A 25,151-nucleotide genomic window follows, 5' to 3' on the forward strand; every position below is an offset into this window, starting at 1 on the left:
TGATTTAAAGTTCCCAAGTGACTGAGAATTTACTACTTCCCTTGGTTAATTGCCCTCGCTGCAAAAAATGTTGATTCTTATTTCCGGGTTGAAAATGAGCCATTTATTTTCAGTGTATCTCCTCGCATCTGTTCCCTCCCTTCCCCTCGCATACGTACAACCTGCGTATCACAGGTTCAAAAGGGAATGTTGGAGTTGACTGAAAAAGAGACAAAATAAATGTTTACATATAGCACATTGATTCCTAAAAAAAAAACACTTCCTGTTCCTCCTGTGCTATACTTATCCAATATATTCTCCTTATCATTGCCCGCAAAGTGGAATTTTAAAACAGAGATCAGTACTTAATAAATAAAACTTCTTATTGCTACATGTAAGGTTACTAGAAAATATATTTTGATGATATACCTTATATAAGGCAAGCTGTAGGCTGAACACACTGTACTAATTAGAGCACTCTATGCAGCAATAAAATTACTGGGCCAGATGCACCCCTGCTGGAGAAGGGAGGTGCTAATTTCGCCTCCCTGTGCAAGTAAAGCCTAATTCTCCTCAGATGATTGGCTACCTGGGGAAGATGGATGGTGTCTCTGCTGGGGCTGGCAGCTTTAATTATCACTGGAGGCTCTACAGGAGTTCTGACAGCAGACTATGTACCTTCTCCAACTAGCCCTACCTACTTTTTTGGGCTTTGTAGGCCATTTGCAAAGCATCTGTCAGAGGAGATATTACATCCATTGTGTGCTACCTTAATCTGCCCTGTGTCATATCCTCCACCACTGAGGTTCCAGTGCCCTGGTTTACACCAGCATAAACCAGGAGTGGTTTTAGCCCACTGTATCTGCATAAACATGAAACCTAATAATGACAGAAGTTGATCCTGTCTGATGACTGCTTGGCGGCCTGCGTGAAGTGAGTTAGGAGTCTCAGTACGGTTTCCTAGCACAAAATCCAATGAGGTAGTTGGTAAAAGTTTGCTAGCAACCTCAGCAGGGAGAGTGCGGACTGAATGGATATTTAAATGTAATTATTCTCTCCCTAGCATAGGTGATCTCTCTGATGCATGGTTGAGGCTTGTTAGCGGGGCAATGTGGGGAAGTTTACATTGCCACTCTCCATGCTTAACTTATTTTATGGGTAGACAGAGAACTTAATTCTCTAGAAATGTCAACATAGCACCTTTCACAGGCAGCAAATCTATGCGAAAAAAATAATAAAAATTAAAAATACCAAAGAACAACCCTCAAAATCTAATTCGCTCTGTCCAGCCTTGATACTAGCACACATTAATATTGAAAACCTGAATATGAATCTGAACTCAGTTCAGCACCATTTAGAGCAATGAGCATTGGCAGAGTATTGATATACACACACCTAATGTGTTTGATTCAAATGTCTATGTTAAAAGAAAAAGAAGAAATTGAATTCTTAAAGCTGAAGCATGGTTGATTTAACCTAAAATCAGTAGCTATTACATTAATTTCTGCCATTTCAGTTAAACACAATAAGGAAAATATTGACTCTTGGAGAAAGACAAAATTGACTGAATGTCTGGAGGATGGGCAATGGGATATGTACCTGTCATTTGTAGGTCAGAGTTTCAAACACGCCCAGTTCAGAAGTGACTAAGAATTGTTACTATCTGGTGGTTGCTCGTTGCCCTATTTTTGTTGAGTTTGGTACCAGTTCAGACCCTAAAAGAGAGGTGTTCATTGAAAAACCCTAAACAATAAAAAAAAAAAAAATTAAAAAAATAAACCCACAATATCACCACTTTCTTGACCATTCTCTCAGGGAGACCAAGGACCGGGGCTGTGATTCTGGAGAGTGCATATGTGCCTGTTTAATGTTAAGTATGTGATTTAAGTGCTGTTCAGAGTAGGAATATTACCTTTCTTGAATGAGTCTGAAGACCGAACTACCCACTCTTCTCTTGATATGATCCCTTTGGAACATGCTTGAGGAACATTGCTGTCATGGTTGTGGGAAAGCTTGTGTCTGGGACCTTAGAATTGACAGTTTGGTAGCTTTAACAAATACCAAGTTCACATAAAAATAAGGTTCTTCAAGGTTTCTCTCTGCATATTCCCACTGATGGATATTTATCTCAGTGCAACTGAGCATTGGGAACCTCTTACAAAGCACCACCCTTCTCCACTACTGAATATTCAATGATTCTAGATACTGCAATGATATTAAATGTGGTGTATTTGCAATTTTGTATTGAACTAAAAAGTAACTATGTATGGCCAAATTCTGCTCTCAGATAAATATGTGATAAATGTCTTCATGAATAATAGTGTGTACACATTACACCTGGTTGGGAATTTTCTGATGGAAAAGTCACTTTCTGCCCAGTTGAAATTTTCCATGGGAAAATTGAAATTTTCCCATCAGAAAATCATTCACAGCTCCATGGTGCCCTTGCTGCTCAGGAGCCTGTCAGGCTGAAATTTTTAACAAATTGTTTCCAAATAGAATGACAAATTGAAATTTCCTGTCACCAGGCATTCCAATCATTTGTTTTGAAAAAGTCAAAACACTTCATTTTCGCCTTTCTGAAATGTCTGAGGTTGCCTGAAATCCTCTGGGGTCTGAAAGTCCCAGCTCCCAGACTCCCCAAGCTTCCCGGCCTCCAAGCAGCTCAGGCACCTCGGAGGTGTTTCAAAAAGGTTGAACTGAAATGTTTTGACGTTTTCTAAACAAAATATTGGAATTGCTGCTCCATGGGAAATTTAGATTTTTGTTATGTTTTTTAATTTTTTAATTTTCAGAATTTAATGCAGAATGGAAATTCCAGTTTCCAGCAAGCACTAGTGTGTGTCTAAGGAAGAATTTGGCCCACTGTGTGTTTTATGCATAGGATACAAAAATAACTTCTAACAGAAAGTACTGTCGTGGTAAAACCACAGCATAAAGCAATTCAGGTATAAGAAAGAAACTCCATTCTTGACTTATCCTACTGAATTGCCTGCTGAAGCTCTTAAGATACCTAACATTACAAACTTAGACTATGTCTACACTACAGATTACATCAGCATAATTTGTCACTCATGGGTAGGGCTGGATTCATGCAGGGGCTTTAGGGGCTGCAGCCCAGGGCCCCGGCACAGCAGGGCTCAGGCAGGCTGCTTGCATGCCATGAGCCCACGCTGCTCCCAGAAGCGGCTCGCTGCTGCACGTCTCTGCGGCCGCTGACAGGGGGGCAGGAGGCAGCTCGGCACGTGGCCCGCGCCCCAAGCACTGTCCCCTCAGCTCCCATTGGCCGGGAACCAGACAATGGGAGCTGTGGGGACGGCATTTGCAGCCGCGGGCAGCACACGGAGATACGCTGTCTCCCTCCCCCCCAGGGGTGCGCAGAGATGTGCCAGCAGCCGGCCGCTTCCGGGAGCGGCGTGGGGCCACAGCATGCAGGCAGGCAGTCTGCCTGAGCCCTGCTGCTCTGCCAGCTGAGAGCCGTCTCTGGTAAGCGCCTCCCGGCCAGAGCCTGCATCTCGCACCCCCTCCTGTACCCCAAACCCCTGCACCAAACTCCCTCCCAGAGCCCGCACCCCTCACCCTCTCCTGCACCCCAACACTCTGCCCCAGTCTGGAGCCCCCTCCTGCACCGAAACTCCCTCCCAGAAAGAAATTAATATAATAGCTGTTCTGAGGTAACAAGTAAGCTATTTTGAATTAACTTAACTATTGGCCTACTGAAGAGGGCCATTATACTCACTCTGGCAATTGGGACTCTGGCAATTAGGCTGACTCTGGCCGTTGGACCATGCAGCCCTGAGAGAGGGCAGTTAGACTGACTCTGGCCACTAGGCCACACAGCCCTGAGAGAGGACAGACATATTGACTTTTACCCTTAGGCCAAGCTATGATAGACAAGGGATGGTTGTATAGACTCAGCCGCGGGGCCATCATTACCCCCGCCCCCTCCCAAGAAACAACGGGGTGCACTTGCCCCATGACATCAACCTTTCAAAGATTATCTGTCCAACCATTTGTCTTGAACTAGGATTGAGATATGTCACCATTTCTATTGATCAAAATTTTGACTTCCTGTGTTTTCATCCCAAATTCACATTCTTGGTTCATATATTATTTTTTCAAATTATTAAATCAACAAGATTGGGTGGTCAGCAAAGGCAACAAGGCCACCTGCAAGTCTGGGTTACATGAAGAACGCTACGTTCTATTTTGTCTTGCTACCATCTTCTTCCTGTTCAAGGTTTTTTGAAAACAAAGTTCTAGTTAGGAGATGGACCATTTCACTACTTACTCTATTTCAGTCTGAACTCTTTATTTCCCTTTGTTTGAAGCGTAAATATCACACTCCCGTTCATATGCAGTGGCTTCCATTATAAAGGCATTCTTTGTCAATTGATGCCACATAGCTCCCTCTGCTATTTCCTATACTAGCTCTGGGTGGTACGTGTGATATGTCAGATACACTAGCTGTTGGCAAAGGTGGAAGACTTCTTAAATGATGACCACTGTAGGTGTGTATATGGGTCTTTCACAGCTTCTTAATTCAGTGTCAGAGTACTTTAAAACACAGAATATATCAATAATTCAAAAGCCTTTTTTTTTCCATACACAAAAGTTGTATTCAGTAGCAGTTTAATTTGGTTTCTATTGAACTTAATTCATTCTCTTCTGGTCATCAATGTTTGGAAAAACGCTGCTGAATATCTGACTGCTTTCAAGGCTAATTAAAGTGCTGAAGTCCCTTCAGGTGTATTTATTGGTAATGTTATGAAGATCTTTTATATTACTAACATTACTCTAATGGGTCTGCCCTGATGCCCTTTATTGTTTCCAGTCTTACGAATTGAGAACCTAGGAGAAAATTTGTAACTGAGTTATAAACATCTGAAAAATTGAGTTTATAATGGAAACATTGACAAAAACCCATAATTGTCTTGGCATTGGTTGGTGCTGCTGCAGTGATTACAGTGATTTTATATAAAGACTCTTTAATTTAGGATTTGGGCTCTAATGGGAACAAATGTTATGTATATTTTCTGCCATATGAACTCCCAAATGTTACTTGAAAGTATATTACTACATAATTATTAACATCTAGTTAGTTAGTTAGTATTCATAGAGCCAAATTTCTGAACTCCATTTGTACCTGTGAAACCTCACAGAAGTCACTGGGATTCCACTTGTGTAACTGAGGGTGTAATTTAACACACAGTGTGATTTCCACCATGGAACCAGAAAACTTGAGAAGGTGCCCTGTAAGGTGAGAGGAAAGGGCCATAACAGGATCAGTAAAGCTGAAAAAGCCAAGACATTCTTCTGTGCAGATCCATCCAGACACAAAGGGCTAGTGCCCTTAAGGTGCCCTAAAAGGATGACATAAAATGTACATAAAAAGATTTAACTCGAGTATATAGGGATTCGCCAGGACAGACAAATGGATTTTCAAACACAAATACTTGCAAGTACAGTAGAATCTTAGAGTTACGAACACCGCGGGAATGGAGGTTTTTCATAACTCTGAACAAAACGGTTGTTCTTTCAAAAGTTTACAGCCGAACAGTGACTTAATACAGCTTTGAAACTTTGCTATGCAGAAGAAAAATGCGGATTTTAATAGTCTTCATTTAAATGAAACAAGCACAGAAACGGTTTCCTTACCTCGTCAAATCTTTTTTTAAACTTTCCCTTTATTTTTTTGGTAGTTTGTTTAAACACAGTTCTGTGCTTATAGTGTTGTTTTTTTCTCTGCTGCTTCCTGATTGCATACATCCGGTTCCAAATGAGGAGTGTGGTTGACTGGTCAGTTCATAACTCTGGTGTAGATAACTCTGAATGAAGTTCTACTGTACTATTTTGCACCTGCAGTTTAGGTCACTTTGATGTTTTGGGGGGGCATATTCAGGGAGTTGAATGTCTAAATGACCTTTGCGCCTGCAAAAATACAGGTCCAGTTAAGGCTGAGCTGAAAATGAGGCCCTCACTATCAGCATACATCAAGAGGGATGAAATTCTGATCTACTATGTATTTCCCCCCTCACTTTCACATGTGCCTGAGACAACTTGTGAGTATGTTAAAGTCTTCAGTAGCACCTGAGCTCACAAGTCACTTAAGTGCCTAAATCACTTAAGCACTTTTGAAATTTTACTCCTAATCACTATGGAGGTCACTGAATATTTTCACTATTCTAAAATTTGTGTGTGCTTTCTCCCAGTTTAAATTATGTTATAAACAGCCTCTAAAAATATGAACATCATTTCAGGTTCCATTGTGTTAACATTTAGAGTTCTAGAGAAAGGGGTTTGCTGCACTGACCTTTATTCAAAATGAGTGTCCCTAACTTGTTATTTTATTAGAAAACTATGAATTTTAATTTATAAATTGCTTTGTTTATCCTTTACTTGTTGTGTAATGGATTTTTTGGCTTCTTGTAGAAAAGTTTGAGTGAAGTCTTTCAAATGTTCGTCCTACGATCATAAATAAAAATGTGTTAGGAGATCTCATCCCTAGGGAATTCTTGTTCATATCACAATCACACAGCACAATTTGCAGGTGTTCCTTCTCAGGAGAGCGCCCGGAATGGAGTAGGTGGGTATTGCAGGCCAGGATTGGGGAGTATTAACAGTGCTGTGAGAAAGCATCGACAGGACCTGTTCACAATATGTCCAGGTTTATCCACTGCTCTGAGTCTATTATTTTGTTAGTGCCTCATTCTCTCACACGCTTACAAAAATAAACCTCTCATACTCTGTCAAGCTTTTCTTTATTGAACAGAAGTTGACTAATAATTTTTCACATATTGTAGTAATACTGATTCCAAACCCATAATGTTGTTTACATAAAAAAAGGCTTTGAATTGTGATTCACCTTCCTAATGATTTTATGTAACCTAAATAATGGCCTTGGATTTTAGAGTTGTTTACATATACAGACATAGCTGACTTTGTAGCACAGAAATACAAATAAATAACTTCAGCCAGTGCTGCTGCTTTTACGGGTGTATGGCTAATAGTCTTTAAATATGAACTTTAATTTCATGGAAAGAATTTGCGCACTCTTCAATATAGATAAAAGGGGGAAAGTGCTTCAGTGTAAGATTTGGTGGTTGCTATGATGTAGCTTTTCATAATTCTAGGCACATAGAAAAGCTGTTTTTGCAGTATGTAGAAGAGTCATGGCTTTAAAATACAGGCCAACATTAAAGGATTTTGAAATGAGCAGAAAGAGTCCATATTTCTTTTGTGAATAAGTCCTTTATTTTGGTATCCATAGGGATGGCTATTCTCTTCTCCAAATCCTTTCTCCACAGTAGAAATCAGCAGGGACATGGTGACTTATCTGAATGTTAAGAGGCTGAAAAGCTTTAGAAGAGTCATTGCAATTTGTTATAGAATGCATGCAGAATAGAAGCATAGATTTGGAGTTGTTATGGCTCACTATCACAAAAGGGAGATTATAAGGTTTCTTACAAATTTTCAACCCCCAGAACTGAGGAATTTTCAAAACTATTCCCAGTTTTTGCTCCTGAACAATATGTGGTAGCGTAGGCAAGCAAGCCTCGTTTTTATTCGCTTACTAGGTTGGTCAGGAAATTTTTGACTAAACGTTTTTCATTAGAAAAACTGGATTCATCTAAACCAAAAGTTTTTGTAGGAACATATCAGTTTTAACTAAACTGTAATTGGAAAAGGTTTCTCAGGTCCAGCATGGAATTTTGGGAGGTAGGAGGGAGGAGGAGAAAGCTTCATCCCAGAATAGCTTGGTGGTCAGGGAACTCACCTGGATCTAGTCCCTGATCTGAAACAGGTAGATCAGGGATTTGAACCCTTGCCTAATTCAAACCAGGAACTTGAACCTGAATCTCCCACATCCTAGTCAAGTATCCTGACCTCCAGTCTACTGGCTATTCTGGGGCGGAGCTCTCTCTCTCTGTGTCACTCTGAATGTTTTCATCAATTTTTTTTTAAAGATCTCAAGTTCTGATGCAGAGTGGGATATTTTTTTAAATCACAAAAATGTTCATGAAATGGGAAAACCATTTCCCACCAAGCTCTATCACACCTGCCCTTCTCACAATCCCTAGTGTGGGTACAATCTTGGAGAGGAAAAAGTGGAACCATTCAAGTGCAGTCTCGTCCAGTCCAGTCAATGGCTGCAGGCAAGTCGCTGTTGTTGTGGTCAGTGGTATTTATGGCTGCTGACAGATGTAAAAGAAAAAAAAGTCAGAGTGGATGGCTGACTTCTGCTCACGGATAGATCATCATCTGTCTAATGCTACTAATTCATTTTCCATGCTATACTTCAGCTGAAAGGTGCATTGAAAAGGGTCCAGGAAATCAGTAATTTTGTCGCAAGCTTTTCAATCACTTTTTCCATAAAGAAAAGCTTAGAAACAGAGCGGTAGTTGGGAAAATTGTCAACTTGAAGACATGGTATCTTGCATATTAATTTAATAACTGCTCATTTAAGGGAAGCAAACATTTGAATGCTGTCCTAAGCTAGGAGCAATCCCAACTAATAATGGGCATCCCACCCTCTCTCCTCTCCCCTATACATGAACTCGATTTTACCCATCATGACGTGTACATGTCAGAGGTTGAAGGCGAAACCTTCCAACACTCCAGAACATTAGTGGACAAATCTGAATGAAACTCAGCAAGAGAAGATGTAGCATTTTCCCCTTTCTGACACAATTCTAATACCATGGATGCAACAGTGCACTTTTCATGCTATTGATCCATAACGTAGAAGAAACTCTCACAGCGGGAAGAAATACTGAAAGTTGTTTTTGAGTAAAGGTTGCCTGAATTCATGGATTTACCAGGTTGCCCACTGCCAAGCACAGTTCTGCTAATCAGGACTTCACAGACATCCTACATTTGAACAAAATGCTTTCTTGGCAGCCACAGAGTAGAGACTCAAAAGCCCTCTATTTCACAATCAAACAGATTTGGGCACAGTGGCTACCACTTTGACATTGGCCCCATATATCTCATCTGTTGTAGATCATGTGCCATACCAAGGTGATCTGTGAGGATGTCATACAGAAAACAGATTTTTGGCCAACTCTGTCAGGGCATATTTCAGTCTTACTATTATTTGTATACTAATAGAGTATCTGTATTACAATAGCTCTCAGAGACTCCATTCAGGCTTGGGGCATCATTGTGCTAGGCACTGTGCAAACACGTAGTAAGAGAAAGCTGCTGCCTTGAATCTAGTTGAAGCCGAGACACACAGAAAAAGGCCACTTACCTGCATTCTCTTGTTATTTGCAGCACTGCAACTAATATAATTAGTCTATGGCTGAACTTTGATGTGCAAGAATTCAGCGAACAAACTTCACCACTTTTATTTAGTTTCCACTCTGCCATTAGGAGGTTATAGGTATACTCTACCAGATGTTTTTCAGTGATGACATGTAAGTGGACTAGAATATAAATAGACCTGTTTGGTGCTATTCCATTTATCATTGTAGGCATCTCCCTGAACACTTGAGACTGATGGGAACATTTAGTGAAATTCTTGGGTCATATATTGTATGGTGGGCTTGGTCATAGCATAGAATCTGTGGAGATAATTGACCAAAAGGATATAACTGGCAAAACCATACAGTTAGTACCCTCAAAGGAAAACACAATTTCTTGTCAAATGACTTGTGTTGGAGAAAAATTGTCGATTGTCATTTGCCTCATACATGCAAAGGAAACCCAGACACGCTGAAGAAAACAGGTCTTACGATTACATTCTTTTGAGATCACCACTTTTTCTTAGTGTGTTTTTATTTTGGTGCCTGAGAGGAATCCCACAGAAATTCCAAGTGATTAATACTATACAAGCTGACTAGAGTTGTGTCAGGAGTGAATTACCCCATTTGAATCTAGTAGCCAGTTAAAAAATTTCTCCCTTTGATTCCATTTTTGAAAATCATGGCTTAAGTCAGTTGGCGTTGCTGGGTGCCCAGCACTTCTGGTAATCAGGCCACTTATTTAGGTACCTAAGTTAGTCTTAGAAGGCTAACTTTGGGCTTCCAAGTTTCAAAGTCTTGGGAAGCAACAAATTGCCTCAATTACATACAAAGTTCTAGAGTGTAAACTCCTCGTCTCCTACTTTGTATGGGATTTGGCCCTCCCACTTTAGTAACCGAAAAACATTATTAAAGGGGAGGGGGGGAACTGTCACATTTGTACCCATGCAAAACTTTGTCACATCAGAATATACCAGTCACTTTGCTACATGTGATCTGACTTGATGTACGTAGGTGTGGCATAAAATAAAATAAACTAATGTGACAGTACACAACCAAATAAGTCAGATCAATTTGTGAAAAAAACACATGGGAGTTGATTCAGACCCACTGGTGCAAACCCTGCTTTTCTTTCCTGGGGCTACTGCTGGTGGAGGTCAGTTTTAAGTTACAGCTGGGGATTTGTAGAGTTCTTTCCACATGATACCTGTTTTTGGGACTGTGCTGGTCAGCTATGGGCTACCCACAATCACCCTCTGAGCAGAGTTTCTGCTGCTAGCCCTGCACCCTTGCTTACACATGTGACAGGGGTGCCAAGCAAGGACCCATTAGCTTGTGGTCCTATAATAAAATATGATCATAAAAGGGGCTGATAATGGCTTGCATCATCTTCTTGGTCTTTTGGGACCTGATCCAAAGCCCACTGAAGTCTCTGGGAGTCTTTCCGTTCAATGGGCTTTGGAACAATCTAGTCAAAAGTGGATATTTTTTTCCATTCAGAGCACAGATGCTAAATCCAGTTTCCATGTTGATTTTGGGGCAAAGATGTGAACTTTACAGTGTCTTTTGGCTTGTTGTCCTCACAGTTCTTACTCTTACACATTCCAGTATGATAGCACTTTCACTATTTATTTATTTATTGGAGTTAATGAGACTTCAGACCAAGCTGCAACTTTGAATGTTTCCCAATAAAGTTTTCCACCCATTCTTCTTTGCTTGCCATGATTCTTTGTACAGACCTTGTCCAATGAGCTCTTTTCTGTAAATGTTTGTGTAGTGATGTATGTTTATGAAAAATTAATTTTAAAAAAATCTTGAAGAGGAAAAGAGAGCTCTCCATGCCCTGTAATGTCTTGACTAACTATTCTTTCCATGGTGGGTTATTTATAAATCCATGTAAATACGCTTTATAACCATTGCCTCATATGTTGTTCTATAATACTGTAGATGGCCTTTCAAAATGTATTCAGTACATTTGTTAAAACATATAATTTGCTATTTTGATACGGTAACCAAGCAACTTACTACTGTAATCAGAATGACTTTTAGCTACATTTCCAGTACTTATTTTGCCATAAAACCAGACTTGTTCAAGCTGAAACCAAGAAACAGTGTTCAAAAACAAAAATATTATGCTATAAGGCTTTTGATTTAAAAGAGCCCAGTAGATATAATTTTTAGGAAAGACCAGGGAGCGTCATTTGTTTTCATCTGATGTAGACTCATTTTAAGCATTCTGAAATGTCACTCATTTATCGTCTTTAGACTCCTGAGGACCCAGTCCCTGGAATGGTATTACAATAATGTGAAAAGTCGCTTCAAGCGTTTTGGTAGTGCCAAAGTCCTGAAGAATTTATACAGAAAACATAGACTGGAGAGCGGCGTTTGTTCTGAAATAATAGGTACAGTACAGTTTTAATTTCTTATAGACTCATCCACATTAACTCACATGATGGACCCAATCAGAGTTCTGAAAGGTTTTTTTGGGGGGGAAGGAAAATTAAAATTTTTCAGAAGAATTACAGCAGGGGACTATAAGGAGTTAAATATCTAGAGAGTTGGGCTAGGTTTGAACTATTTAACTAGTCAAAGTTTAGATAATCTATAAGGCAGAATTCTGCTCTCAGATCTACAAAGCAAATCTCAGCTTTGTTTCTGCTCTCCATGAGTTAGGGCTCCGAAAGTTCAGTGTAGATAATGAATGAGAACAGAATTCTGGATCTGAGGTTTTCCATTGCACTTAATGCAAAATTTGACTAATGAAGGCCAAGTCTTGCAGTCCATATCACAATTGGAGTTTTGCCTGTTTGCCATAGAATTTGGCCCCAGGTGAATTGCAGCTGCGACGTACATTTTAAGTTTCTCAAGTAACTGGGGAAGAAATGTGATCAATTTAATATCAATGTCAGCCTTCTAGAATGAGCTGTAATTCTTTCCTAACTATGGAGAGATGATGCATCCCCCCATAAAACTAGTAATTGAAGGTATTCTGTGAGTCTGGGGACAGTGCTTTCTTGCTGTCATGCTGGCACATTTATTGTAATTGAATAGCAAATGATTCAGAAGCAGAACCAGAACCAGTCGAATCTTTCTGAGATGATTTGCCTCCGCTGGGCCAAATTCATCCCTAGTGTAATTCGATTGAAATCTGTACAGAGTTTGTGTTTTCTACAGGGTTTATGTTTTCTATAAAGTCTTTCTTTCATTCTTTCCTGAAGATAAAATAAGCACTTGGAAGACAAAAATTAATAGCAAGGCTGTGTGCACCTGGATGAAGGCAACTCTAAGTGGCTCTTTTAATACTACTTAGCAGTACATGGCAAGCCTGTAGCTAGAACAGGAGAATGCAGGCCTAAAAGATTCCATTTCAATAGGTTACTTTTTTTTCTTATAAAATTAAAAAAAAAAAAACCTTCAAAAATGGAAATGAAAAAATAAAGGTGGGGATGCTACATTTAGTGGGTGAGATGCAAATGGAACAAAACAATTAATTTAAATATATGCAGAAAATAAAAAAAGTCAAGATACCGATCCTGCAAAACCTTATGCACCGAGGCATTCCTTATTCTCAAAAGTAGTCTCGTTGAATTATGTCTTTAAACGAGACTGCTCACATGAGTAATAACATGCAGGATACGTAAGTGAGGATGTGCAGGATATAGGAGACCTTTCTGAAGAAGGCCTCAGCATCTAAATGTCATTGCTAACTTTCTTTTTCTATTTTCAGTGTGACGGTAAGATAACCCTCTTGTTTCATTTGAAGATAAATAGAGGTTTAAATGTCTCGGTTTGTTTTATTTATACTGTAGTGGCCTTTAAAATCCAGGATCTGTTTCAAGTCCCAAATGTCATGTTAAAAGCAAGTTCACTGCACTAGCTTTCATTTGACAAGTTCTGCATTTAAGCAACTTCTTCCTCTCTCTCTCACTCTCTCTCTCCAGCAGTTTTCTCCATCCGTAATTTACAAGCCCCATTTGAGAAATCTTTCATATAAAAGAAATAACGTTTTTGTATAGCAGCTGAAATTCAAACAGTAATTTTCAGACTACTCCACTATAGTGGTTAGAAAGACCACTACTTTTTGTAAGAGTACTTTAACCTAATAATATACTGAATATTTCTATACAATATGTGTTGTGCTATCTTTTTGAGTAGAAGGAAGCTTTTTTGAAGGAAGCGTAGAAAATGAAGGAAGCATTTGTGGCAGTGACTCTACATTCTACAGGCAGACAGAAGGTAACTCTACTTAAAATTCATTTGCACTAAAACTGAGCTGTTACTGATCGAGTTATTCGACAAATAGCCTACAGTGCTGGAGGGTCTCCAAGTCGCATCGGCCCCTGGTGATGAAAAGTTCATAGGATCACTAATCTTTTAGCTAAAACCTTTAGGGAGTTACCAGAGCTTCTGTGGTTTACAGGGCACATGCTAGACTTTTTCTGTTTTGCATCATGGCTATAATGCATTCACTTCAATAAGGTTTCCTTAATACTGTACATATCATGTTCAGAGGTTGTTCTCTCTCACACATGATTTTCCCCTACTGCTCATACACACTTGTGTTTCATAGAGGTCTCAGCTTTTGTTAAATTCTGTTACAAACATTCCTCTCATCATAACTACCCAACTAAAGTAAGCACATTGATAGTCTCCCTGCATGGACTTTGTAGAAATATTGTGTTTTTCTGTTTAAAATGGTAAGTGACATATTATTTAAGTTGAGAAAGTTAGTGGCCTCTGTCAATACTGTATTTTTAGGGAAATGTCCGGCAGTTTGGATTACGGGGGTGTGAATAGCAGTGCACACCAAAGTGCTGCACGATGACTCCCATGTGTGGATGCTGCAGGCATGAACACAAGATTCATAGAATCATAGAATATCTGGGTTGGAAGGGACCTCAGGAGGTCATCTAGTCCAACCCCCTGCTCAAAGCAGGACCAATCCCCAATTTTTGCCCCAGATCCCTAAATGGCCCCCTCAAGGATTGAACTCACAACACTGGGTTTAGCAGGCCAATGCTCAAACCACTGAGCTATCCCACCCGCAACGTAGGTTCCTACGTTGCATTAATGTAGCCCTGTTTGAAGAGGACTACGTTAATGCAAACTAGGAACATTTTAGTTCATTTAGTTTAACATTTAGTTCAATTCCACAAGGGGGATTTACAGTGCAGCACTTTGGTGAGCGCTGCTGTCACGCTCCCATAATCTGAACTGCAGGGCACTATAGATGTGCCATAGATGCAGAATATAGCAATGGATACAAACCACCCGACATTTTTGCTGTCTATTGAGATGTTTATGCCGTCGCCATGGTTCTGAGAACCAAAGTGCATGTGCAATAACATCGGGAAAGGTAGGAGAAAGAGGTCCTGGAGGCCAAATTTAGGCTGCTTGGTAAGAGATTTAAGTCCAGGACCTCCATGGTAGCCTTCTCTGAAATGTTTCCAATTCCACGCGCAGGGCCAGTTAGACAGGCAGAACTGCAGGGTATCAATGCGTGGATAAGAGGATGATGTTTGGAGAAAGGATTTAGGTTTATTAGGAACTGGGGAACCTTTGGGGAAAGGAGGAGCCTGTACAGGAAGGATGGGCTCCAGCTAAACCAAAATGGAACCAGATTGCTGGCATGTAAACTTAAAAAGCTTACAAAGGAGTTTTTAAACTAAGGCTGGGGGGGAGTCGACAGGTGCAGAGGAGCACACAGTTCAGACAGAGACGTCCCTTGGGGATACTCCATAGCCTAGTAAAGAGGAGAGGCTAGAAGTTGATAAAGTACAGTCAGGAAATGAAGAGAAACAGTCTAACAAAAAAGATTCCTGTTCAATTACATCACATGAAGGCAGACAACTAAATACTTAAAAATTTTATCAGTGCTTGTATACAAATGCAAGAAGTCTAAATACTAAGATGGGTGAACTTGAGTGCCTGATATTAAATGAGGATATTTATATGATAGGCATCACAGAAACTTGCTAGAACTATGAAAAGCAATGGGACACAGTAATACACATACAAAATATATAGCAATGACTGAGCAGGTTGTGCTGGGGAAGGAGAGAGGAGGTGGCATTATGTGCAAAAAACAGCGTAGAGTCAAATATAGTAAAAGTCTTAAATGACTCAAACTGTGACATGGAATCTCCATGGATCGAAATTCCACACTTGAAAAATAGGAGTATAGCAGTAGGAATGAACTACTGACCACCTGACCAGGATGGTGATGGTGACTGTGAAATACTCAGGGAGATTAGACAGGTTACAAAAACAGAAAACTCAATAATAATGGGAGATTTCAACTGTCCCTATATTGACTGGGGACATGTCACCTCAGGATATGACACAGAGATAAAATGTCTAGACACCATTAATGATTGCTCCTTGGAGCAGCCAGTCCTGGAACCCACAAGGGGAGAGGCAGTTCTTGATTAGGCCTAAGTTGAGCACAGGCTCTGGTCCAAGACGTGAATATAGCTGAACCATGTGGTAAAAGTGACCATAATGTGATTAAATTTAACATCCTTTTGGAGGAAAAATATCAATGAAACCCACCACAGTAGCATTTAACTTCAGAAATGGGAACTACACAAAAATGAGGAAGCTAGTTAAACAGAAATTAAAAGGAACAGTCACGAGTGAAATGCCTGCAAGCATTCAAAAATTGAAAGTCAAATCCTACTGAGGAAAATACAATAGAACATATACTCTGGCAAGTCAAGTGTAAACGTATAATTAGGCAGGCCAAAAAAGAATTTGAAGAGCAACTAGCAAAAGACAGAAAAACTAACAGCAAAAAATTTTTTAAGTACATCAGAAGCAGGAAGCCCCCGTCAGTGGGGCCATTGGATGATTGAGGTTCTAAAGGAGCACTCAGAGAAGGCAAGACCGTTGCAGAGAAGCTAAATGAATTCTTTGCATTGGTCTTAACTGCAGAGGATGTGAAGGAGATTGGCACACCTGAGCCATTCTTGTACGTGACAAATCTGAGGAATTGTCCCAGATTTAGATGTTAATAGAGGAGGTTTTGAAACACATTGATAAATTCAATACTAAGAAGTCACTAGGACCAGACAGTATTCACTCAAGAGTTCTGAAGGAATTCAAATATGAAATTGTAAAACTACTGACTGTTGTATTTAACCTATCCCTTAAATCAGCCACTATACTGATGACTGTAGGATATCTAATGCTGATTTTTTTTAAAAAAGGCTCCAGAGGTGATCCTGGCAACTACAGGCCAGTAAGCCTAACTTTAGTACCAGGGAAATTGGTTGAAACTATAATAAAGAACAGAATGATCAGATGCATAGATGAACACAGTAGAGTCAACACACCTTTTGTAAAGGGAAATCATGCCTCACCAATCTATTAGAATTCTTTGAGGTGGTCGACAAGCATGTGAATAAGGGTGATCTAGTTGATATTGTGTACCTGGACTTTCAGAAAGCTTTTGACAACATCCCTCACCAAAGGTTCTTAAGCAAAGTGAACAGTCAAGCGATAAGAGGGAAGGTCCTCTGATGGATCTAGTAACTGGTTAAAATATAGAAAACAAAGAGTAAGAATAAATGGTCAGTTTTCACAGTGGAGAGAGGTAAATAACAGGACCCCCGAAGATCTGTACTAGGACCAGTGCAGGTCAACATATTCATAAACGATCTGGAAAAAGGAGTAAACAGTGAGTTGGCAAAGTTCCCAGACAACGTACAATTACTCAAGATAGTTCAGTCCAAAGCAGACTAAAGAGTTACAAAATGATTTCACAAAACTGGGTGACTGGGCAACAAAATAACAGATGAAATTCAATGTTGATAAATGCAAAGTAAGGCACATTGGAAAATATAATACCAACTATACATATAAAATGATGGGGTTTAAATTAGGTCTTACCACTCAAGAAAGAGATTTTGGAATCACTGTGGATAGCTCTCTGAAAACATCCACTCAATGTGCAACAGCACTCAAAAAAACTAACAATGTTAGGAACCATTAGGAAACAAATAGATAAAATACATAAAATGTCATAATGCTGCTATATAAATCCATGGTAAGCCTACATCTTGAATACTGCGTGCAGTTCGGGTTGCCCTGTCTGAAAAATGTGTATGAAAATTGGAAAAAGTACAGAGGACGGCAGCACAAATGATAAGGGGTATGGAACAGCTTCTCTATGAGGAGAGATTAAAAAGAGTTGCACTGTTCAGTTTAGAAAAGAGAAGACTAAGAAGGGATATGATAGAGGTCGATGAAATCGTGTATAGTGTGGAGAAGGTGAATAAGAAAGTGTTATTTATCCCTTCTCGTAACACAAGAACCAGGGGTACCCAATGAAATTAATAGGCAGCAGATTTAAAACAAACATAAGGAAGGAAGTACTTCTTCACAGAACATAGAGTCAGCCTCTGGAAGTTCGTGGAGGATAGGTCCATTAGCGGCCATTAGCCAACATGGTCAGAGATGCAACTTCACGCTCTGAGTGTCCCTGAACTTCTGACTGCTAGAAGCTGAAAGTGGACAATGGGGGATGGCTTTTGATAATTGCCCTGTTCTGTTCATTCCCTCGGAACCATCTGGCACCAGCCACTGTTGGAAGACAAGATTCTGGGCTAGATGGATCGTTGGTCTGACCCAGTATGGCCATTCTTATGTTCCTATGCATCTTGATCAGTTTGGGATTGGTGTCTGGCTCTGCATCTCTGCAGTAGACTATACCAAAATCCTAGATCTAAGAATTACTGAAGCTGAAGAATCTTGGTCTGAATTTTGCAGCTGAGCATAAATGTGGGTATTTTGTTTGCTTTTTGACTAGGACATAGTATGATGGACACCCTAGCTGTGGCCTTACGTGTGGCAGAAGAAGCAGTAGAAGAAGCCATTTCCAAGGCAGAGACATATGGTGAAAGCCTGGTAAAAATATTTAATTAACATTCAGCTGGCTTATATAGATCAGTTTTTTCTTTATTCAAGTAATAGTGGAAAGGTGAGTGAAAATCAAAGAAAACATAATGCAGTGATGAATTATCTTACTGCATTAGCTAAAAGAATTGTGTGCTGTTTCTCTGAAAGTTATTATCAAGATAGCACGCATGTTCCACTTCAGAAATACAGGATATTCCAATAAATTAGAGTTACTTACATTCAGTTCCTTCTGCATGTTACTCATTTTTCTTTTTATATTGATCTTGTAAAAATACCACTCAAATGTGACTCTGTACTATTTATAAATTGTATCTTTGTGCAGGACAAACAGAACGAGGCTTGTTATTTACGGGAACATAAGGAGGAGCTGATTGAAGAGCTTGCCACTACCATAGTGCAGAAGGTATGCGATGCAGCTTTGCTGTTGCAAATTGTATTTGGAATTTTAAATGGCTAGAAGACAGCTCTGTCATCTATCAAGGTTTGATTTAACTCACGGAAGATGATGCATATCAGAAAAGGATTGAACGTGTATGTGTGGATGACAAGAATATCCAGGAGAGGAGCAGCTCAATGGAAAATATCCTGCCTCCTGCTGCAGCAGCTCCTGGGAAATTGGTCAGAAGACTTTAAAACCTATCCAGGAGAATCAAACCTGGACCATCCCAACCAAATTGGAACTGTTGGCAAGTTTGTCCAAAGCTGCCTGACGATGAGATCCGTTTCACTATAGAATAATTTCCCAAAGATCATTACAAATCAGACAAGGAAAAGTGCATACATACATTACATAGAACTGTGCGAGTAATCGAGGGGAAAAATTGTTCTGAAGCGATCTGAAACGAAAAATTTTCTTGGCAAAACAAAGCACCAAAAATTTCATTTGGGGTCAAATGAAACGTTTTGTTTTGATTTTAGGCACTTTTAACTGCTTTTTAAAATTAAAACAAAAGAAATTGGAAGCGTCATTGGAAGAGGGCAGGGGGAAAGCGTGTTCTCCTCTATAGCCTTGTGGCTAGAGCATTCACCTGGAAGGTTGTAGACTGGGGTACAGATATCTACTCTGACTGTATGGAGGCTTGCGTATTGCAGATGAGTGCCCTAACCACTGGGCTATTGGGTAACAGGTCACCACCTCCTCCTCTTGCTGTTTTACGAATAGCACCTAAGTGCCTTTGTGAATCTAGCCTCAAAAAAAAAACTTCTGGATGAATCTCTTCGGTGAATTTGTGTCAAAAATATTTCACCGAGCTCAAGTATTACAGAGAACAATCCCACAGTGGCAGGGAGATGGATTTGATAATCTACTCGATCTTTTTTTGTCTGCAGATGGAGTAGATTTTCAAAGGTACATTTTCAAACATTTAGGGGGAAATGAAGGTAGCTATAAAAACGTATGTAACAAATGAACAAAAGAGGAAGTTCACAGTAATGAATATAAATCAGAAACTAGCAATTACAGACAATTAATAGGGAAAGCAAAAGGACACAAGGGAAAATCAGTGGCTAGCAGAGTTAAGGGCCAAAAAAAAGGGATTTTTAAAGTATATAATGAACAAAAGGAATCCTAACTATGGTATTGATCCATCACTAAATGAAAATGGTAGAATTGTCAATAATAATGCAGAACAGGCCAAAGTGTTCAATGAATATTTCTGTTCTGTAATGGGAGGGAAAACAGATGATTTGGTCATATCAGATGATGGTGAAACACTTTCCATTCCATTCCACTCAGGAAGATGTTAAACAGCAGCTACTAAAATTGAGCATTTTTAAATCAGTAGGTCCAGACAACTTACCAAGAGTTATAAAAGAGGGGGCCGAACAGATCGTTTAGTATTAATGTTGATTCCCAATACTCATAGAACACATTCGGGAAGTTTTAGGAGTCTAAAAGAAAGCTAATGTGCCAATATTTTAAAATAGTAAACATGACTATAATCATTATAGTTCTGTTAGCCTCATATCGACTGCAAACAAGATAATGGAGCAGCTGACACAAGACTTGATAAAAGGAGGGTAAAAGAATTAATCCCAATCAACATGAGTTTATAGAAAATAGAACCTGTCAAACTAACTTGAAATCTTTTTTTTTGGCAAGTTTGGTTGATAAAGGTGATAGGGTTGATTTAATATACTTAGGCTTCTCTAAGGCATTTCGTGTGGTACCATATAACATTTTGATTAAAGAACTAGAACAATATATAATTAACATGGCACATATTAAATCAATTGAAAACTGGCTAACTGATAGGTCTCAACATGTAATTGTAAATGGGGAATCATCATTAAGTACATGTATTTCTAGTGGGGTCACGCAGTTCTTGGCCCCATACTAGTTGACGTTAGTATTAATGACCTGGAAGAAACCATAGAATCATCACTGATAGAATTTTCAGATGACACAAAAACTGGGGGAGTGTAAATAACGTAGAGGAAAAGTCACCAATACAGAGCAATCTGGATCACGTGATAAACTGGATGCAAGCAAACACTATGCATTTTCATATGGCTAAATGAAAATGTATATATTTAAGAACAAAGAACATAGGCCATGCTTACAGGATGGGGGACTGTATTCCGAGAAGCAGTGACTCTGAAAAAGATTTGAGGGTCATGGTGGATAGTCAGCTGAACATGAGCTCCCAGTCCAACGCTGTGCCCAAAAGGGCTAATGCGTTCCTTGGATGAATAAACAGGGGAATCTCAAATAGGAGTAGAGAGATTATTTTACCTCTGTATTTGGCACTGGCGTGACCACTCCTGAAATTCTGTGTCCAGTTCTGGTGTCTGCAATTCAAGAAAGATGTTGAAAAGTTGGAGAGGGTTCAGAGAAGTGCCACAAGAATGATTAAAGAAATTGAAACTCTGCCTTATAGTGTAAGGCCTTGTCTACACTGGCAAGTTTATGAGCAGTGAAGCAGCTTTTTGTGGTGTAACTCCCGAGGTGCACACACTGCCAAGCCATTTAGTGCGCAGAAACTGTGCAGTTGTAGCGCTGTAAAAAAAAAAAAACACCCGACGAGAGGCGTACGGCTTTCTGCATTGGGGCTACAGCACCGCGGTGCCAGTGTAGACACCCTGGCGATTACAGTGCTGCGGTTGGCCTCCGCGAGGTGTCCCACAATGCCTGTTCTTGCCTCTCTGGTCATCGGTTTGAACTCCACTGCCCTGCCCTCGGGTGACCAACCATCAGCCCCACCCTGTACATTCCTTGGGAATTTTGAAAATCCCCTTCCTGTTTGCTCAGTGATGCGTGCAGTGTTCTCACTGCATCCTTCCAGATGGCCATGCCTGCTCCACACACCAGGTGATCCCCCGCTTGGAGCAATGCCGAGCTGCTGGACCTCATCAGCATTTGGGGAGAGGAGGCTGTCCAGTCCCAACTGCGTTCCAGCCATAGGAATTATGATACCTATGGGTGGATTTCACGATGCATGACAGAAAGGGGCCATGACCGGGACACACTGCAGTGCAGGGTCAAAGTGAAGGAGCTGCGGAATGCCTACCACAAGGTGTGGGAGGCAAACGGCCATTCCAGTGCTGCGCCCATGAGCTTCGGGTTCTACTAAGAGCTGGATGCGATACTCAGTGGCAACCCACCTCCACTGTGAAGGCCACTGTGGATATTTTGGTGGCTCATGGGCCAGTCAACAGTGGACTGAACCAGGAAGAGGAAATCTTGGACGAGGATGTGGAGTGGGAGGGGGACCCAGAGGCAGAGGATGACTTGGAGGTCAGAGATGCATGCAGTCAGGAGCTCTTCTCTGCCCCGGAGGAAGTTAGCCAGTCTCAGCTGTCGGATCTTGATGAAGCACAAACAGGACAGGAGGCCCCTGGTAAGTGGGTTTGATTTTGGGAAGCACTGAAGCGAGTTGAAGGGATGGCAGGTTTGTATAATTTTTGGTGGTGCCCAGAACAGGTCCAAGTTCTACCCACCCACCCGCCCCCCTACACACACACCCCTGCCTAAGGCTCTGGGAGGGAGTTTGGATGCTGGCTCTGGGCTGGGACAGGGGACTGGGATGCAAGAGGGGGTGTGGGCTCTGGGAGGGGGTTTGGGTGTTGGGTGCAGGCTCTGGGCTCAGACAGAGTGTTGAGCTGTGGGAGAGGATGCAGGACATGGGGCTGGGCCAAGGATGAGGAGTTTGGGGTGCAGTAGGCAAGTGTGGGGCCAGAGAGGAGGACTTCCCCCAGCCATCTCCCCACCGGCAGCAGCGAGCTGAGGGGGTGGGGGGACCGTCTCCCCGGCCACCACAGCACGACACTCAGCCAAGCCCCCCTCGGCTGCTGCTCAAGAGGTCCGGCCAGGATAAGTCCCCCCCGTCAAAGTCACCTGCCAGGGCGGGCTGCCATGCGCCTTCTACCTCCTCAGGCCCAGCAGCGGCCTCAGCCTGCCCCCGGCGCCACCCTTGTAAGTGGGAGTGGTCAGCGAGGGAGCACAGTGCGGAGCTGCAGGGGGCAGCCAGGGATGCTCGGGGGAGGCACACGGGAGCGGCAGGTGGGGCCAGGGTAGGCACGTGGGAGTGGCAGGTGGGACCGGGGGAGAGACTGGGCCCTGAACATTGGTGGAGTCGGGCCCCCCGGGACCGGAATTTGCTGGAGCCCAGGCACCATGGGCCCATATAACTCGCCACCCCGGTGAGTTGCTAGGGGCAGGAGCGTTGCAGAAAGCAGGTTTGTGTCTGTGTGATGCACGTACCACCACCTGCCTAGTCTGAGCGGCGGAACAGGGTGTTGATTGACTCACTCACTTCACAGGAATCTGCCTCAGAGATCTCCACGAAACTCTCATGGAGATACTGGGCAATCCGCTGCTGCAGGTTCTTTGGCAGAGCTGCTTTGTTTCTTGCCCCATTAAGGGTAACTTTCCCACGCCACTCTGCCGTCACAGGGGTGGACGGTCCATTGCTGCACACAGGCGAGCTGCATAAGGGCCAGGGTGGAAGCCGCAGTCTTGGAGAAGACCCTCCCTTGATTCCCTGCTCACCCTCAGCAGCGAGATATCTTCCATAATGAACACAGCCTGTGGAAAATGTGGGGACAGGAATGATAATAAGTACAGTGCTGGCTCTCCCCAAGAGCCATATGCCCAGTATACAGTACGGTCCTGGAACACTGATTGCCCCTGTGGTTACTCGCCATTTTGGGGGTCTTGTGGCTCATGTGTGCTTGTCTGGTGTCAGCCAGTTAGTGACAGGTATGTGAATAGTCGCTGCGTTTTAAATCACTGAATCAGTGTTGTTCGTGTGTTGCAAACATACTTCTTCTGTAAAACGTTGCATTTTGGCTTTATAGATATGACCTTGGGAGCCCAGCCTCCCTCTTTGTTATCACTGGCTGAATGGCTGCGCAGAATTAGAAAGCAGCCATGAAAAACTAAAGAGGACTTTCTGCGTGATGTCACGATGCACTCCGTGGCTGAAAAACAAGAATCAAAGGAGTGGCGGGACAGCGAGAAGAGGGACCGAAAGGAGAATGCGGCGTGCCAGAATGAAGCCATGGAGCGGCCCTTAAAGGTTATGGAGCCCCAAGTGGACACGCTCCAGGCACTACTAGCACTGCAAACCAAGCAGCTCCGTGCCCGCCCTCCCCTGCAGCCGCTGTTGCAAAACTCTTTCCCATGTGCCCCCCCAGACACTGCCAACACACTCTTATCAACCTCCTGGCTCCAGTCTGTACCCGCTGCATTCCACTCCTCCCCCATCACAGTCCAGCCCCGCGGACTCCCAGTACCTACTGCACTCAACACTTGTCCCTCTGCAGTTTAGCCCTGCTGAAATATAGTATACACTGCACTGTACTCCAAAGCACAAGGTTGCATATGATATCTGGCATACACAAATCTTTAACCGCCCCAGGACCCCACCTTCTCCTGGGACCCTCCCTTACCCCACCCCTCACAGTGCTGATGTGTTTTTTTTGTTTGTCTCTGTCCTCCGGTTGTTGTTTTTTAATAAAAGAATTGTTTTGGTTTGAAAGCAATCTTTATTCCATTAATGGAAAGCAAAGAGAGCCCTGCAAAGCAACAGGCAATTTTCTTAAACCTTCATAGTGCATCCTCTGTGCCAGTCACAATCACCTCCTAGCATTACAAGCACTGCACTCCCGAGCAGAGCAACAAATATTCCTGGCTTTCAGCTTCAAATTGCTGCCTCAAGGCATCCCTGATCCTTATGTCCCGGCGCTGTGCCCCTCCAATAGCCCTGGTCTCTGGCTGTTCAAATCAGCCTCCAGGTACTGAGCCTCAGAGGTCCAGCCCTGAGTGAAGCTTTCACCCTACCCTTCACAAATATTATGGATTGTATGGCACACGGCTATAAGCATGGGAATATGGTCATCAGCCAGGTCCAGACTCCCATATAGGCAGCACCAGCGGGCCTTTAAAGAGCTAAAAGCACACTCAGCAGTCATTCTGTACTTGTTCAGCCTGTTGAATCACTCCTTGCTGCTGTCAAGGTTCCCTGTGTATGGCTTCATAAGCCACGGCTTTAAGGAGTAGGCAGGGTCTCCCAGGATCACAGTGGGCATTTCGACTTCCCCTATGGTGATCTTCTCGTCCAGGAAGAAAGTCCCTGCTTGCAGCTTCCTGAACAGGCCAGTGTTCCGAAAGATGTGTTCGTCATGCACCTTTCTGCACCAGTCTGCGTTAATGTCCGTGAAATGCCCACAGTGATCCACAAGCGCCTGGAGAACCATAGAGAAATACCCCTTCCGATTAATGTATTCGGTGGCTAGGTGCTCTGGTGCCAGAATTGGAATATGCGTGCCATCTATCACCCCTCCGCAGTTAGGGAAGCCCATTTGTGCAAAGCCATCCAGAATGTCTCACACATTGCCCAGAGTCACGGTCTTTCAGGGCAGGATGTGATTAATGGCCCTGCACACTTCCATCAACGTGAGTCCAACGGTCGACTTTCCCACTCTGAACTGGTTAGCAAACGATTGGTAGCAGTCTGGAGTAGCCAGCTTCCACATTGCAATTGCCACACGCTTCTCCCACAACAC

The 25,151-nt window shown here is 42.1% G+C and overlaps 1 protein-coding gene across 1 annotated transcript in view; it reads left to right on the forward strand.

The window, feature by feature from the left end:
* Nucleotides 1–25,151, forward strand: part of MYRIP (myosin VIIA and Rab interacting protein) — a 329,308-nt gene that overhangs the window by 234,245 nt on the left and 69,912 nt on the right. The window contains exons 4-7 of the mRNA XM_077809270.1: nucleotides 11,490–11,626; nucleotides 13,380–13,460; nucleotides 18,034–18,131; nucleotides 18,466–18,546. Coding sequence (XP_077665396.1) covers nucleotides 11,490–11,626; nucleotides 13,380–13,460; nucleotides 18,034–18,131; nucleotides 18,466–18,546 — 397 coding nt within the window. The remainder of the gene's footprint in view (nucleotides 1–11,489; nucleotides 11,627–13,379; nucleotides 13,461–18,033; nucleotides 18,132–18,465; nucleotides 18,547–25,151) is intronic.

Source organism: Eretmochelys imbricata, chromosome 2 (genome assembly GCF_965152235.1).
Source record: "Eretmochelys imbricata isolate rEreImb1 chromosome 2, rEreImb1.hap1, whole genome shotgun sequence".
Lineage (NCBI taxonomy): Eukaryota > Metazoa > Chordata > Testudines > Cheloniidae > Eretmochelys > Eretmochelys imbricata.